The sequence below is a fragment of the Mobula birostris genome, chromosome 23, assembly GCF_030028105.1.
Source record: "Mobula birostris isolate sMobBir1 chromosome 23, sMobBir1.hap1, whole genome shotgun sequence".
In the NCBI taxonomy this organism is placed as follows: Eukaryota; Metazoa; Chordata; class Chondrichthyes; order Myliobatiformes; family Myliobatidae; genus Mobula; species Mobula birostris.
The window spans coordinates 19,584,559-19,601,809 of NC_092392.1; the positions used below are offsets into that span (position 1 = coordinate 19,584,559).

The 17,251-nt window shown below is 43.6% G+C and overlaps 1 protein-coding gene across 1 annotated transcript in view; it reads right to left on the reverse strand.

Moving 5' to 3' along the window:
- The window catches only part of dhtkd1 (dehydrogenase E1 and transketolase domain containing 1), a 61,738-nt gene extending 45,819 nt beyond the window's left edge, over positions 1-15,919 (reverse strand). Inside the window, exons 1-5 of the mRNA XM_072241678.1 lie at positions 15,612-15,919; positions 7,563-7,718; positions 4,132-4,343; positions 1,510-1,704; positions 143-412 (exon numbers count right to left, since the gene is read on the reverse strand). Coding sequence (XP_072097779.1) covers positions 143-412; positions 1,510-1,704; positions 4,132-4,343; positions 7,563-7,718; positions 15,612-15,786 — 1,008 coding nt within the window. The 5' untranslated portion in view covers positions 15,787-15,919. The remainder of the gene's footprint in view (positions 1-142; positions 413-1,509; positions 1,705-4,131; positions 4,344-7,562; positions 7,719-15,611) is intronic.
- Between the last annotated feature and the right edge of the window lie 1,332 nt (positions 15,920-17,251).

Here is a 17,251-nt window from a genome sequence, read left to right on the forward strand (position 1 = left end):
ACACTAGTTGCTATGGTATTGTGCTGCCCTTATTCATCAATGTTCTGCTTGGGACATATCCATGTCAGTAATTTATATTTCATTACTTTAACACTCACAGTGACCACTGTGGAATCATTAGGTACACGCAGACATTGCTGACCTGTACACAAATGACTTTGTCGCCGGGCCGTGCAGAAACACTCGGTGAATAATCGCCATCTTGCCGAGACTGCTGCCTGCCCCGAGTTTTGCCGACGGCAACCGGATTGATGGCCTCCAGGTGCGAAGGGTTGGGGAGCACGGTGACGTGCAGCGGCTGGTCAAGGCCAAAATCCAGGTCCACGGAGGACGTGAGATGAGACAGGACATCTCCGCAGGCCGGAGAACCTTCCGGAAACTCGCTTAATCCACGCATTTTTCGAAACATCAACTGGAATCGAAACAAAATACAATATTTCTGGCACCAAACTGCAACTGAATAGTAATTTTCCAAATGCGGCACCAATGTTTTATACAATGGTAACCTGACATCCCAACTTCAATACTCGGTGCCTGCAATGATGAAGGCCATCATGCCAAAAGCCTTCTTCACCACCTGGCTCTACCTGTGACTCCATTTTAGGGAACTATGAATGAACCCCAAGATCTCTCTGTTCTACAAAATGCCCTAGGGTCCTACTGTTCACTGTGAAAGTCCAGGACCATAAGATATTAGAAGCAGAATTAGACTGTTTGGTCCATCGAGTCTGCTTCACCATTCCAATATGGTTGACTGATTACCCTCTCAACCCCATACTCCTGCATTCTCCCTCACACCTTTGACACCATTACTAATCAAGAACCTTTCACTATACCCAATAAATTAGCCTCCACAACTGTCTGTAGCATCACCACCCTCTGGCTAAAGAAATTCCTCCTCACCTCTGTACTAAATGGACGTCCTTGTATTCTGAGGCTGTGCCCTCTGTGCCTTCCTAGACTTCCGCACTCTAGGAAATATCTTCTCCACAGCCACTCAATCTAGATCATGTACTATTACATTTCTATGAGATTGCCCCTCATTTTTCTAAACTCCAGCGAGTACAGGCCTAGAGCCATCAAATGCTTCTTGTATGTTAACCCTTTCATTCCCAGGATCATTCTCATGAACCTCCTCTGACAGTCTCTAATGCCAGCACATCTTTTCGCAGATAAGAGGCCTAAAACTGCTCACAATGCACTCTGACTAGTGCTTAACAAAGCCTCAGCATTACATTCTTGCTTTTATATTCTAGCCCTCCCGAAATGAATGCTAACATTGCATTTGCCTGCCTTATCACCAACTTAAACTGGAGGGAATCCTGCAAGAGGACTCCCAAATCCACCTACAGCTGATTTCTGAATTTGCTCCCCATTTGGAAAACAGTCTAGGCCTTTATTCCTTCTACCAAAGTGCATGACGATACACTTCCCCAGACATTTCATTCACTCTTGATGTACATACAGTATCTCAGCCACCTCTTCAAAGCTCTTTCATTATCACCTCACCTCAGGTGGAAACTGCAGCAGCCCAGCAAGTAGGTTGAGGCGACCTCGATGGGGCATTCCCAGCACAACATCAGTCACTCCGTTGAGTGCTGCCACTCGAAACAATTCATTGAAGAAACCCATTATACTTTCTGCTCCCTCTCCACCATAGCGTTTTACAGTGGAGAACTTAGTGGCCAAAAAATGGTCAAATTCCTGAAGAATATAGAACAGGCACTGTTAATCTAATTACGTGCTCCACTTGCAAAAGGACACAAACTCAGATCTAGTTAATTATTATGAAGTGAATAAATCCAGGGAAGAAGAGAAAAGACAAATTTATGATCAAACTATGCCTATGATAGATTCATAGATTCATTTTTTGCAGGCACTTAAGGGAAAATAAAGAAATAAAATTAAATTTACAGAAAAAAACTATATATAAACAAAGACTGCCAAACAACCGAAGTGCAAAAGGAAACAAACTGTGCAAACATAAAACGTGCTGAGAACTTGAGTAGTAAATACTCCTTGAAAGCAAATCTGTAGGCTGTAGATTCAGTTCATAGCAGTAGTTATCCATGCCATTTCAGGAGCCCGATGGTTGTAGGGTAATATCTCTTCCTGACAAGGTGGGACCTAAGGGACCTCCCTGTACCTCCTGGCTGATTGTAGTAGCGAGAAGAGACGGTGGGGGTCTTTGATAATGCATGCTACTTTCTTGTGGCAGCGCTCCATCTAAATTTGCTTAATGGTACAGAGGGGTTTGCTTGTGATGGACTGGGCTATATCCACTGCTGTCTGTAGACTTTTCCATTCCTGGGCATTGGTGTTTCCCTACCAGGCCATGATGCAACCAGTCAGGATACTGTTAGAATGCAAATTTCTACAGTTATCAACTTGAGAATCTGAAGGTCATATATATGGAAACACTCCTTGAAATTACGCAGGACAAGTCATCCAATGGAAATCAGGCAGTTTATGGGATCTAGAAATGCCAGTATCACCTGCCTCCAAACTGCCTTTAGGAGTGGCTTCCTGGGCCACTTGAGTATCAACCATAAAATGGTTGGTCTGGAGTCGTACATCAGCTCAACTGGGGCACATCTCCCTGTGTGACGGTAATTTGGGTTTTAATATAATCTGGATTCTGTTTTGCTTTCTATCACTTGAGTTAAAGTGGAGTTTATTCCCATCTACACAAGAGCATGCATGCACAAGTGCAATGAAAAACCTACTTGCAGGAGCACCACAAGTATACAGCACCGTATAAGCAGCATTCACAAGAATGCTGTTGTTGCAGGAGTGATCTCTCTCTCTCCCTCGCTCGTGAGAGAGAGCCTGTTTGATATGACAAAGTGTTGGGATGGACAATTTCGTTTGATGGAGTCTAGATCACGGCCTCTTTGGGGGCTTTGCTAATGGAGCAAGTTTTGGGGGGGGGGGGGAAGGGTCATTGCTTTTGCTGCTGCTGTGCGAGGGAGGGGGAGGAGGCTTTGAGGTTCTAACATTTCTGTCATTAATTCTTCATTTTTTTTTTCTGTTTTGTGGATGTCTGCAAAGAGTAAGAGTTCCAGGCTGTGTACTGTATACATTCTCTGATATTAATTTGAACCTTTTGAACCATTTTTAACCATACCCATTTTTTTTATGTGAGTGATACAATTAGAACAATCTAGTGCAAAGTGATCAAAGTGTTGCTAGACGGAGGAAATTATTAGGATTTTGCTGGTTGGTTCAAGAGCTGAATGGTAGAAGGGAATAGCTGTTCCTGAACCTGGAGAGGTGGGAATTGAGGCTTCATGTGTACTGGTATTGGCCTTAGTTTATTATTGTCACATGGACTGAGAGACAGAAGCACTTTTGTTTGTGTGCCATCTACAGAGATCATTCCATTAATAATGCTGGACAACAAAGATTTTGCTTCCTGAATACTCTTGAATGCATCTTATTGATTTAGGGATGCTGATCATGAAAATCACCGTGAAATTTCCCTGTCATGCAATACGCTGTTTTTAAATCACCTATATTTGTTATTTCAATTCATAATTCGAGTCAGAATACTGTAACTGATGCCAAGATTAAGGAAGGCATTTTTGTTGGTCCCCAAGTCAAACAGGTCATCAATGACAGGCAATTTGAAGAAATTCTAGTGGGACTGAAGAAAATTGCATGAAAGCCATTCAAGGATGTTTTTGAAAATTTTCTTGGCAACTTCTGGGCACCAAACTAGGTGCAACTGGTTGACTACATACTTCAAGCATACAAAACAATGAAGTGCAACATGTCACTAAAGACTCATTTCCTGCATTCCAATTTAGACATCTGCCCTGCAAATTCTGGCACTGTCAGAACATGACGGGCAAGTTTTTCCACACAGAGGGTGGTCAGTATATGGAACAAGCTGTCAGAGGAAGTGGTTGAAGCAGGTGCATTAACACATTGGAAAGGTACTTAGACAAGTACATAGGAAAGGTTTAGAGGGACATGAGTCAAACGTGGGTAAATGTGACCAGCTCAGTCAGGCAACTTGGTTAGCATGGATGAGTTGGGCTGAAGGATTTGTTTCAATGCTGTATGACTCTAACCAGAAACCCTCAGCAGAGTTAACATTCTGCCAAATGTAAAACACCTCAACCTTACCTGAGACTCCAGCATCAATTTTGCTAAAAGCCTTTTCTCTTCTTGTGTTAAAGTTTCGCGCCTGATTTCTTCAAACCTTTGAGTGAACCATTCCCTCTCAGCCATTGTCTCCAATTGACTGATCTCAATTGACACATGTCCACAGTACACATTATCCAGATAGGCCAACACCTCATCTAGAGTGGCTTCATCCTTCCCAAAGGTCAACAGATCTGGAAATCATTTTATATTAAATGTTAGTGTTTATTCTTTTATAACAATTTCTCGTAGAGTTGGATAAGATTGAGAGGCTTAAGCAGAATAGACAGCCAGCACTTTCTACATCCCTCCCTCCCAACCAAGGCAGCAATGGTTATCTGTTTAAGCTGAGTTAAGGGAGGTTTAAGGGAGATATCAGAGGTAGTTTTTATTTGTTTAACATGGAGAGTGCTAAGTGCCTGGAGTGCACTGCCAGTGATAGGTGGTAGAGGCTGAAGTAATAGAAACATTTAAAGGACTCTGAGACAGGCACATGATGTAGCAAGAATGGAGAGTTAAGTAAGGGCTGTGTACGAGAGAAGGGTCAGGTTGATTGTGGATTATGTTTATATAAGGATGCATGGTAGTGTAGTGGTTAGCGCAACTCTTTACAACACCAGCAATCAGAATATTGGGGTTCAATTTCCGCCACTGTCTATAAGGAATTTGAACATTCTGGCGACAACATAGCATGTCCACAAATAACCAACCCTAACCCATATATATTTGGAATGTGGGAGGAAACCAGAGCACCTGGAGAAAACCCACGCAGTTCAAGCTTTATATAGACAGTTGTGGGGAAGTCATAGAGTTCTAGAGTCGTCAAGCAATACAGACGGATTAAAGCTCTTGAACTCAACCAGTCCAAGCCAACCATGGTGCCGACCTGGCTAGTCCCAATTTCCTGCATTTTGCCCAGTCCCTCCATGTAAAGTGCTTCTTAAATGACACTATTGTACTGCCTCAACCACTTCCTCCGGCAGCCCATTTTGTAAAATATTCACCACCCACTGTGTGAAAAAGTCACCCCGCGGATCCCTTTTAAACCTTTTCCCTCTCACCCTGAACCGTTACCCCTAGTTTAGACTCCCTTGCTTTGAGACCCTGGGGTGGCCATTATACACCCTTGGCCAGTGTCTCACTGCTCATGTCAAACAGCACAGAAGACTTAACAGAGTCAACCACACTGGTGGTATTTAGCATCATTTTTAAACCAGGACAGACAAACAAAGCAAGCTGTGGATGGCACAGTAGTGAGCAGTTAGTGACATTGCTTTACGGTGCCAGTAATCACCAATTGGGGTTTAATTCCTACCACTCCTTGCAAGAGGTTTGTACCTTCTCCCCATGATGGTTTGGGTTTGCTCCAGGTGCTCTGGGTTCCTCTCACATTCCAAAGGTGTATGGCTTAGGATCAGTAGCTTGTGGGCATGCTATGCTGGGGACAGAGGCATGGTGGCACTTACAGGCAGCCCCCAGCAGATCCTTACTGATCTGATTTGAAGCAAACAATGCATTTCACTCCCCCCCCCCACCCCAACCCTGCCAGAAGTTTTCATTTTTTATTCTTTTAAAACATTGAATCAGTGGATTTAATTTGGCTTTTTTTTTTAAAAAACACAAATCAACACTTTCATGTCAAAGTGAAAACAGATCTCTACAAATTGATCTACATTCATTACAAATATAAAAAACACAATAATTGATTGCATAAGTATTCACCCCCTTCAAGTCAATATTTAGTAGATGCACCTATAGCAGCAGTTACAGCCTCCAGTCTGTGTGGATAGATCCCCATCAGCTTTGCACATCTGGACACTACAATTTTTCCCCATTCTTCTTTACAAAACTGTTCAAGCTCTGTCAGATTGCATGGGGATCATGAGTAAACAGCCCTTTTCAAGTCCAATTGGATTGAGGTCTGGACTCTTGACTTGCCCACTCCATAACGTTAACTTGTTGTTTCTAAGCCATCCCTATGTAACTTTGGCTTTATGCTTAGGTTATTGTCTCGCTGGTAAACAAATCTTCTTCCAAGTTGCAGATCTCCTGCAGACTGCATAACGTTTTCCTCTAGGATATTCTGTATTTTGCTGCATTCATTTTACCCTCTATCTTCACAAGCCTTCCAGGGCCTGCTGCAGTGAAGCATCCCCACAGAATGATGCAGCCACCACCATGCTTCACGGTAGGGATGGTGTGTTTTCGATGATGTGCGGTGCTTGGCTTGGTTTACACCAAACATAGTGTTTAGCCTGATGGCCAAAAAATTCAATTTTGGTTTTATCAGAGCATAGAACCTTCTTCCAACTGACTTCAGAGTCTCCCATATGCCTTCTGGCAAACTCTAGCTGAGATTTAATGAGAATTTTTTTTTAAAAAAAAGTGGCATTCTCTTTTCCACTCTCCCATAAAGCTGCGACTGGTGAAGCACCTGGGCAACAGTTGTTGTATGTGCTGTCTCTCCCATCTCAGCCACTGAAGCTTGTAACCCCTCCAGAGTTGTCATAGTTCTCTTTGTGGCCTCCCTCACTAGTCCCCTTCTTGCACAGTCTCTCAGTTTTGAGGATGGCCTGCTCGAGGCAGATTTACAGCTGCGCCAATATTCTTTACATTTCTTGATGATTGACTTAACTGTACTCCCAAGGGATATTCAGTGACTTGGAAATTTTTAGTATCCATCTCCTGATTTGTGGTTTTCAATAACCTTTTTGTGGAGTTGCTTGGAGTGTTCTTTTGTCTTCGTGGTGTAGTTTTTGCCAGGATACCGACTCACCAGCAGTTGGACCTTCCAGATACAGGTGTATTCTTACTACAATCAACTGAAACACTTTTAGACTGCAAACAGGTCTCCATTTAACTAATTATGTGAACTCTAAAACCAATTGACTGCACCAATGATGATTTACTGTGTCATATTAAAGGAGGTGAATACTTATGCAATCAATTATTTTGTGTTTTATATTTGTAATTAATTTAATCACTTTGTAGAGATCTGTTTTCACTTTGACACAGAAGAGTCTTTTTTCTGTTGATCAGTGTCAAAAAAGCCAAATTGAATCTCAGTGGATTTAATGTTGTAAAACAATAAGACATGGAAACTTACAAGGGGTGAATACTTTTAATATGCATTGTATGTTTTGATACTTCGATGTACACGTGACAAATAAAGCTCATCTGACCTTTTTTAATCTTTTGCTCCCCACAGAACATCAGTGAATCAGATTGGTTTATCTTCACCAGCACCACAACCCATTGAGCTCATTAATTGCAGACTTAACTAAATCTCCAACAACTAGGCACGACTCAAATTCCTGTCCTGGTCCACTGTGTCACTACACCCTGTTCCAGTCCCTTGTCCCTTCTAAAACACAGCAGTATAACAGTAGAGTGTGAAGGTCATAAAAAATTACCTTTCGTATAAATCAGGTCATGACCCTGCAGTGATTCTGTTAAGATCTGAATTTCAGGAATAATTTCTTGCACATCTTGCCCCAGAGGGTTGATTTTAGCAGCTTTATGACCATGTTCGCGATAAGTCGTCACAAGCCGGAGCAGACCATGATCCACTGGAAAATAAAGAAAAAATGTTTTAAATAACTGGAGACTGAACTGGTAAGCAAAACAAAATAAAGGCCAGAACATATTCGGAAGGTACTGGTTAGGTTGCGCTCGGAGTATCATGTGCAGTTCTGGTTAACCCATTAACAGCAAAGATGTGGAGGAATTGTAGATGGTACAGAAGTAGTTTATTAGGATGCTACCTGAATTAGAGGATATAAACTATAAGGAGAGGTGGGACAAACCCAAGTTGTATTCTCTGGAGCTGCAGAAACTGAGGGAAGAACTGATACAAGTTTATAAAATCTAAAGAAATAAAGATCTAAAGATTAGCTTTTTTGCCAGATGTACAGCAAAACATACGGTAACATACGCTGTTTGCGTTAACAAGCGACACAGTCCGAGGATCGTGTTGGGAGAAGACTGCAAGTGTGACCATGCTTCCGGCACCAACATGAGATGCCCACAACTGATTAACCCTAACACGTACATCTTTGATGTCTTTGGAAACGTGGGAGGAAATAGGAGCACCCAGAGGAAACCCATGCGGTCATGGGGAGAACGTACACACTCTTTACAGACAGCAATGGGAATTGAACCCTGATCTCTGGTACTATAAGGTGTTGTGCTAACCACTACACATTAAAAACATTAGATAGTTGGAGATTAAACTGGCAAGAATAACAGACTAAAAGAACAGAACATATTAAAAGGTACTGGTTGGGCCGCACTTGGGAGTTAACCCATAACAGAAAGGATGTGAAGGCTTTGGAAAGGGTGCAGAAAAGGTTCACTAGGATGCTGCCTGGATTAGAAAGCATGTGCTATAAGGAGAAGTTGGACAAACTTTTTTCTTTTTTTCCCTCTCTGGAGCAGTAAGGCTGTGTGGTGACCTGACACTAGTTTATAAAATCTTGACAGACACAGAAAGGCAGTCAGAATATTTCACGAACAAGAGAAAATCTGCAGATGCTGGAAATCCAAGCAACACACACAAAATGCTAAAGGAACTCAGCAAGCCAGGCAGTATCTATGGAAAAGAGGAAACAGTCAACACTTTGGGCCAAGACCCTTCATCAGGACTGGAGGAAAACAGATAAGAAGTCAGAGTAAGAAGGTGGGGGGAGGGGAGGAAGAAATACAAGGTAGTAGGTGATAGGTGAAACCAGAAGAGCTGGGAGGTCGATTGGTGAAAGAGATAAGGATTGGAGAAGGGGAATCTGATAGGAGAGGATAGAGGCCATGGAAGAAAGGGAAGGGGGAAAAGCACCAGGGGTAGGTGATAGGCCGATAAGGAGATAAGGTGAGAGAGGGAAATGGTAATGGGGAATGGTGAGAGGGGGAAGAGGCCATTACCAGAAGTTTGAGAAATTGATGTTCATGCCACAAAGTTGGAGGCTACCCAGATGGAACATAACAGACATCCCACCTCTCCCAGGAGTTCCAGGAGTCTCCCGCATATTGATAGCGGCTCCCTGATGCCCGCAAATTCTATACAATATCCCAGAAATCGATTTTTTAGAGAGGGAGAGGGAGACAGAAAAAAAGAAAGAAAATGAAAGAATCCTGCTTGATCTCTTTGTGCTAAGTAGACCTATCAGTTTTCTCTGTGGGCGGGCTTTACAATTGACCTCTCTCTCTCTTCCATAGTCCATTAGTTCAGTTACTGCCATCTGTAATGACGCTGAAATGATCTGAACAACTGTCGGTGATGAAGTACAAAAGCCTGACGAAGAAATTCCCAAGGCTGGCGGTGACAACCTGACTACGCGAGGCTGTCCTATACGGGTGAGGTGCGTTGGCATCTTAAAGGGGATTACAGCGGGGCTTAAATTGGAGCGAAATTCCAAAGTCATCCACTAAGACATATTTAAAAACGCGCTCGCAGCAAGCAAATTCTTCGGGGTTTTTTTCCTGAAACACTTCCACTTACAGGTACATCAAAGCCCGTGGTGGGCTGGGTTTAAGCGCAGCTGTTTTCAGAAGAAAAACCGATTTTAATAACTACCCGGTCGCCACCGAGGTCTTGGCATTAGGACAATGAACTGTCTATCTGTGCTGCGCAATTCATATGCATTTTGAGTTACACTTTATTAAATAATATGGTAATACATTGTTTTACGTGGTGTGCGTGATATATGTATTGTGGCTATACCGTGGTCCGGACAGAGGTTGTTTCATTTGTGGACAATCAGCCAGATGACAATAAACTTGAACTTGAAGATACAGAATTTTTAAATCACTCATTTAAAATCCCCCATTTCGTTGTAAAAAAGTAAGTTCTGATCCCAACTATTGCAGGCTGTGTGTGACTACGGACAGATATGCGATCAGACGTTCTCCAAATGGATGTTAAGCGGCGCACACCTGTAATAAGGATACACTTTAGCTTTTATTTCTTTTAGGTACCACAACATATTAGGGAGGCTAAGCGCAGGGAAGACTGCTCAAGTATTTCACAGTTCTTTTCAGCAGAAAACCAAAGTCTGACAGAGAAGGTCACTAGAGCTGAGGTGTACTTTACATCTTTCATCGTTGAGCATAACCTGCCATTCCAGGTGTGTAAGCACACAGGCAAGCTATTCAGGAAGATGTTTCCTGATTCAGAAATTGCAAAAAACTATGCCTGCTCATCAACCAAGACAGCAGCTATTGTGAACATGGCACAATAAGACAGAATTCAGAAGTCAGCAATCTCACAAAACACTTATGAATCTGATGTCTTTCAAAGTTAACAAATTCATTGACACAGACTGCTATGAGGTTGAGACTTCTGGTTGAGACCTCCCTGAAATAAGTTTTTGCAGGGTGGGATGTCTGATATAAGGTGTTGCTTCTCCAACCGGAGCGTGGCCTCTTTGCAGCAGTAGAGGAGGCATGGACTGACAAGTCAGAATAGGAATGGGAAGTAGAATTAAAATGGGTGGCCACTGGGAGATCCCACTTTTTCCGGCAGACGGAGTGTAGATGCTTGGCGAAGCGGTCTCTTTATCCCCTGGAGTAGAAATATCGAACACTAGAGGGAAGTTTTTAAAGTGACAGACCGGGTGTTTAAGGTGGATGTGTGGGGCAAGATATTTTCTGCACAGAATGCGGTGGGTTCCTGGAACGGGCTGCCAGAGATGGTGGTTGAAGCAGATACAATAGTGCTGTTCAAGAGGCTTTCAGGCAGGCTCATGAACATGCAGTAAATGGAGGGATATGGATCATGCGTAGGCAGAGGGATTTAGTTGAATTTGGCCACATGATCAGTACAGAATTTGTGGGCCAAAGGGCCAGTTCCTGTGCTATACAGCTCTTTGATGTAACGTAGAAAAGTACAGCACAGTATAGGCCCTTCAGCCCATGCAGTTGTGCAGACCCATCTAAACCTCCTGCACAATCAATCTTTAACTTCCTTCCTACAAAGTCCATAGCGTTCCACTTATTGAACATCCACATGCCTATCTAAGAGTCTCTTAAAAATGCTATGTCTTCCTGTCTGATTAATGCAACAGTTTTAACAAGGAACTAACATAAATATGAAAATTAATAAAGTGTTTGAACACTTACAGATCCAAGTTTATCTGTAAATGTTCTGGAGAAGCTTTAAAAGCCATTTCAGTTTCATTCTCTGGAGTGTAAAACTGGGAGACATTAGACTCAGACAACAGAAAAACCAGCTTCCTCTGGCTGAGGGCAAAAGTGATTTCGATGAGATGAAGAAATAGAGGGAAGTTCCTCAATCAAGGAGTCATTTGCCTGAAGCTTACAGTCTGAACAATGTAGAGGAGATGGAAACTATCATTACATTTAACAAAAAAAAAACACCCAAACAAACTGAGAAAAGAAATTAGGATTTGTCCAAGTCATCCTACTTCGCCATAATTTTATAAATCTGTAAGATTAAATGGAGCTTTTAAGTCTCCTCTTCATACATCTCGTCATTTTTGACCATGAACAAAAGGGGCGTTTGCTTCCTTCCACCAGTCACTTTAATAAACTGACTTCTGTTTCAGGAAGACTAAGGAATTGATTGTGAACTACTGGAAGGGTAGTCAGGAGAACATACACCAGTCCTTAGTGAGGAGTCAGCAACAGAAAGGGTGAGCAACTTCAAGCTCCTGGGTGTCAACATCTCAGAGGGTTTATCCCGGGCCAAACACATTAATGCAATTATGAAGAAGGCATAGCAGCAGCTCAGCCCGCCAGTGGTGCAGTGGCATCCGCACCGGAAATCAAGGCGAGCGGTCCTGGGTTTGAATCCGGCTGGCTCCTTGAATGCTTTCCATCCAAGCAGGGCTGGGCATCGAGTTAGCACCTCGGCCTCACAGAAAAACAGACAAATGTAAAGAAACAGCAAGGTTGCTGCCCGATGCAGTAGAAGGTGTGGGGAGGAACAGCAGCAGCAGCTGTACTTCATTTGGAGTTTGAGGAGATCTGGTCTGTCAACAAACCCTCTAGCACATTTTTATTGATGTACCATGGAGAGCATTCTGACTGGTGGTGGAGGCTCCAATGCACAGGATCACCAGAGGCTGCAGAGGGCTGTTGATTCATACACCTCCACAGGCACACCCTTCCTACCATTGAGGACATCTTCCAGTAGCAGTGCCTCAAGAAGGTGCATACATCGCCAACGATCCTTACTATCTGGGACATGCCCTCCTTTCATGGTTACCACCAGGGAGAAGATAGAGGAGCCCAAAAACCCACACTCAACAATTCCAAAAAAAAGTGTTTTCTCCTCAGTCATCAGATTTCTGCACGGTCCATGAATCCACAAACACTACTTCATTATTCTTTTCTTATGGCACAGTAATTTATAGTAATTTTATATCTTTGCACTGTACTGCTGCAACAAAACAACACTTTTCACGTCACCAAAACCATCAGTCCCTTCCCACTGTCCCAAAACATTTGCTAATTCATTCTGCTTCCCTTTGCATTACTTGTTTGTGCAACAAATTTTTCAATATTAATTTCAAATATTTATGGCTAACACAGGGGGGTATAGTTTTAAGGTGCTTGGAAATAGGTACCGAGGGGATGTCAAGGGTAAGTCTTTCACACAGGGAGTGGTGGGTGTGTGGAATGCACTGCTGGCGGCAGTGGTGGAAGCGGATGTAATAGGGTCTTTTAAGAGCCTCTTAGAGAGGTACATGGAGCTTAGAAAAATAGAGGGCTATGCGCTAGGGAAATTCTAGGCAGTCCCTAGAGTAGGTTACATGGTTGGCACAACATTGTGGGCCAAAGGGCCTGTAATGTGCTGTAGATTTCTACGTTCTAATATCAAGTCAAGATGGCACCAAGCTACAGTCTCCTTTTAGGTCGTGGCTCAGACTTAAGTTTGTTGGGATGGTTTTTGGGACAGAGAGGGGATTTAGGGAGTCAAGCTAGGATTTAAGGACAGGGATGAGGAGCAGTTAGAGGTCAGGGCGCAGTCCAGGCCCTCTGCTCTCCACTCAGGCCAGTGAGATTAATAGGTAACGAAGGACGTCTGTGGATATCAAGCTGTCTGGGGTTAGAGGGTTTTAGGATTGGATATCTGTGCAAGCAGGAGACACACAGGTTGGTGAGTTGGTAAACCCAGAGTTCTGGGTCAATACCAAAGATCGAAACTCAAAGATTGATTGGAAATCTGGAAGTCAAAGTCCGCCTGCTGGAGACCAGAGGCCTATCCTATAGTGTGTGCGTGGGTGGGTGGGAGGGAGGAGGGATAAAATAGGCTTGCATTGCTATTGCAGTTTTGTTGTGTTCAGTGTTGTTCTGCTGAACATTGTGGGCATGCAATATGTGGCGACACTTGTGGGCTGCACCCAGCACATGCTAAGGTTGTATTGGTCGCATTTCACTATATGTTTCAATGCATATGTGATAAATAATTAAATCTGTATCTCTTTCTTACCCTAGCTATAAACTCAATTATCCATAGCTTGGGCTTTGGATGAGAGGGAGGGAGGGAGAGAGAGGGGGTGGGTGAGAGATAATTGCTGCATCACCCCTCAAACAGGTGCCTCATTTCACTCATGTACACTGAATCACCACCACCTGGGTTTTGTCCAACAACGGTGACATTATCGGCAAGTTTGTATCTGGCATCGGAGCTGTGCCTAGCCACACATTTGCACGAGTATTGCAAGCAGAGGTTGAACAGCAATGCAACATGGAGAAAGAGTCTGTAATGCCTTCATTTAGCCGTGGCATCTGAAGTTCAGAATAAATTTATTATCAAAGTACATGTATGTCACATATACTACCCTGAGATTCACTTTCTTACAGACATTCACAGTACAGAGAAATACAATAGAATCAATAAAAGACCACAAACATGGACGAACAACCAATTTGCAAAAGGTGATAGAGGGTGCAAATAAAAAAGAAAAAGTAAATAATAGGGAACAACTAATATTGAGAACAGGCTTTGTCGAGCCCTTGCCTTCCCAGATTCATGCAAATGAACTTTCTCATGAGGCTTTAAAAAATAGACAAGGCAATCTATTTCAAAGGTAGATTACTGTATTAGACTGCTGTTTGGAAAATTTTGACTCTCATATTCTTGCATATTATACATGTTGTGCAGGCCAGATGATGCAATACAGTTGTCAATTCTGCCTGCCTTTATCTGTCAACAGTGAAATTAAAAACACAGGAAAGATTAATGAGGATGTTATCAGGTCTAGATGGCCTGAGTTATAAGGAGAGCTTGACCAGGTGAGGACTTTATTCCTTGGAACGTAAGAGAATGAAGGGGTGACCTGACAGAAGTGTTTAACATTCTGAGAGACATGAAGATTTTAATAAAATACAAAAAAAATTAACAGTCTTTCACCAGTGTGGAGAAGTTGAAAACTAGGTTTAGGGTGAGAAGTGAAAGACTTAAATTGGACCTAAGGGGAAGGCTTTTAATGAAGAGGCCGGTAAGGATTTGGAATGAGCCGCTAGAGGAAGCAGCTGAGCAGGTAAATAGCATCATTTAGAAGCACTTGAATGGGTACATGGAAGGGTGGGGATCCGGAGGGTATGGGCAAATGCAGGAAGCTGGGACTAGCTGGGTGGGCACTGTGATCAGCATGGATTAGTTGGGCCTGAAGGGCCTGTACCCATGTCATTCCGCAGCACAACTCTTTAAAAAGGTCTCCATACACATGAAATACCAGGTCTGAGAGCCACAGTTGAAGTTAATATGGAGCCATGGGGCACTACAAACAGAAAACAGGCCCTTCAGCCCTTCTAGTCCATGCCAAACTGTTAGTCTGCCTAGACTCACCTGGACCATAACTCTCCATACTCCTCCCATTTATGGACTAAGCCAAACTTCTCTTAAATGTTATAATCAAACCATCACTTCCACTGGCAGCTCACTCCACACTCCTACCACCCTTTGAGTGAAGAAGTTCCCCCTCAGGTTTCCTCATGAATAGTCCACTTTTCAACCTTAACCTGTCACGTCCAGTTTTAGACTCTCCCAACCTCACTGCAAAAGAACTGCTAGTATTTACTATATATCCCTCATAATTCCGTATACCTCAATCAAATCTCCCCTCTATCTCCTTCACTCCAAGTCCCCACAACATTTTTGTAAATTTTCTCTGCACTCTTTCAATCTCACTGATATCTTTCCCGTAGGCAGGTGACCAGAATTGCACACACGAATTGACGTCGCTCCGCAGGTTGCTTGCCGTTTAAAGCAATCAACAGTTAGGGACAGCCTTCCTGGCTGACAGGGCGCCGAGCGTTCACGACCCCTCTGGCGCATTAGCTGAGGAGATATGAATAGCCAAGGAATTTCGAAGGTCTTCCCATTGCCTCCAGCGGCAAGAGACAACAGAAACGGTGATCAGTAAATTAACTCCATACGTCTCCGACTTACCCTCCCTCCCAAAAAAAATGCAGCAGATTTATAACTCACGCTGACTCACCTCGAAGTGGGGGTTCTTCTCTTGGTAATGTGTTAACAGTCTCTTCGCTTTGTGGTCTGTAGCCATAAACCCCCGTCGGAGTTCGATACCCGCGGCTCAGTCCGGCAAATGGGCGCAGCCTCAGCGATGTCAGTTTCAACATGACATTCAAGGCAGATCCCGACATGGTGCCCATCTTCCCGCCCCAATGAAGAAAATACCAAGAAATTTTTAAAACCCGTCCTTTAACCCCCCCCCCCTTATCTGGAGGACCAAAGGAGCTCCCGGCCGGCCGTCTGCACGTCGATCCCAACAAAGCTAAGAGACACCGCCTCCGAACAGTGATAGGTTGGAACTAAGAGCAGACGTATTCAGAGTAAAACGCCCCTCGGCGTCAATCCTTTCTAAATCGACAATGTAGAGTTATACCGTAAAAGACGGAAATGGGCCCTTCAATAGGCCCGTGCTGGCTAAGCACTTAGCGGGCGAGGTAGCATTTTTGGAGAGAAATAACCAGAGACGGTTCATCAGAACTGACAAGGAGGCGTGTACTCCTCTGCCACCCAGTTCCTATTCTGGCTTTTACCACCCTCCTTTCCAGTCCAGCCTGAAACATCCATTCCTTAGGTGCTACCTGAGTTTTTCCAGCATTTTGTGTGTGTGTGTGTTGCTAGGTAGCTTTTAAATATCCTACTCCTAGGTCTAAATACGCCACTGAGCAACTGGATGTTGGACGTCCTAACCAACAGACCTCAGACAGTCAAGATGCACAACCACACCTCCCTCCTCATCATCCTCAACACACTGCCTCCCGGGGTTGTGAGCTAAGCCCATTGCTGTGCACTTTGCTCACACATGGCCAAACACCTGAGCAGTCATGTTGTCAAGTTCGCCATTGACAGGACAGTGGTGGGGCTCATCACCAACAAGGATGAGATAACCTATAGAGAGGAGGCAGAAGAGCTTGAGGCCTGGGTGCTGGGCAAATAGCCTCTAACTCAATGTTAACAAGACAAAGGAGATGTCTTATTGACTTCAGGAGAACTCGCACCTCTCTTCACATTGTTGACACAGCAGCTGGAAACTGCAAGCAGGTTCAAACTCCTGGAAGAGTGCATTTAAGACCACAGACTTAATTCATTTGGTCCACTGAGTCTGCTCTGCCCTTCCATCATGGCTGATTTATTATCCCTCTCAACCCCATTCTCCTGTCTTCTCCCTGTAACCTTTGGCACCCTTACTAATCAAGAACCCATCAAGCTCCACTTTAAATTCCACTGATTCACCACCCTCTGGCTAAATGATCTCCTCCTCATCTCTGTTCTAAATGGATGTCCCTCTATTCTGAGGCTGTGCTTTCTTGTCGTAGACTCACCCACTGTAGGAAACATCCACTCTATCTAGGCCTTTCAATAATCAGTAGATTCCAATGATTTGAATTCCCACCCCTTCCCCAGCTCTTCTAAACTCCAGTGAATACAGGCCCAGAGCCATCAAATGCTCCTCAAATATTAACTCTTCCATTCCCAGAGTTATCCTCGTCAACCTCCTCTGCACCTTCTCCAATACCAGCACTTCTTTTCTTAGATAAGGGGCCCAAAAGTACTCACAATACTCCAAGTGCAGTCTGACCATATGCCTTATAAACCCTCACATCTCAT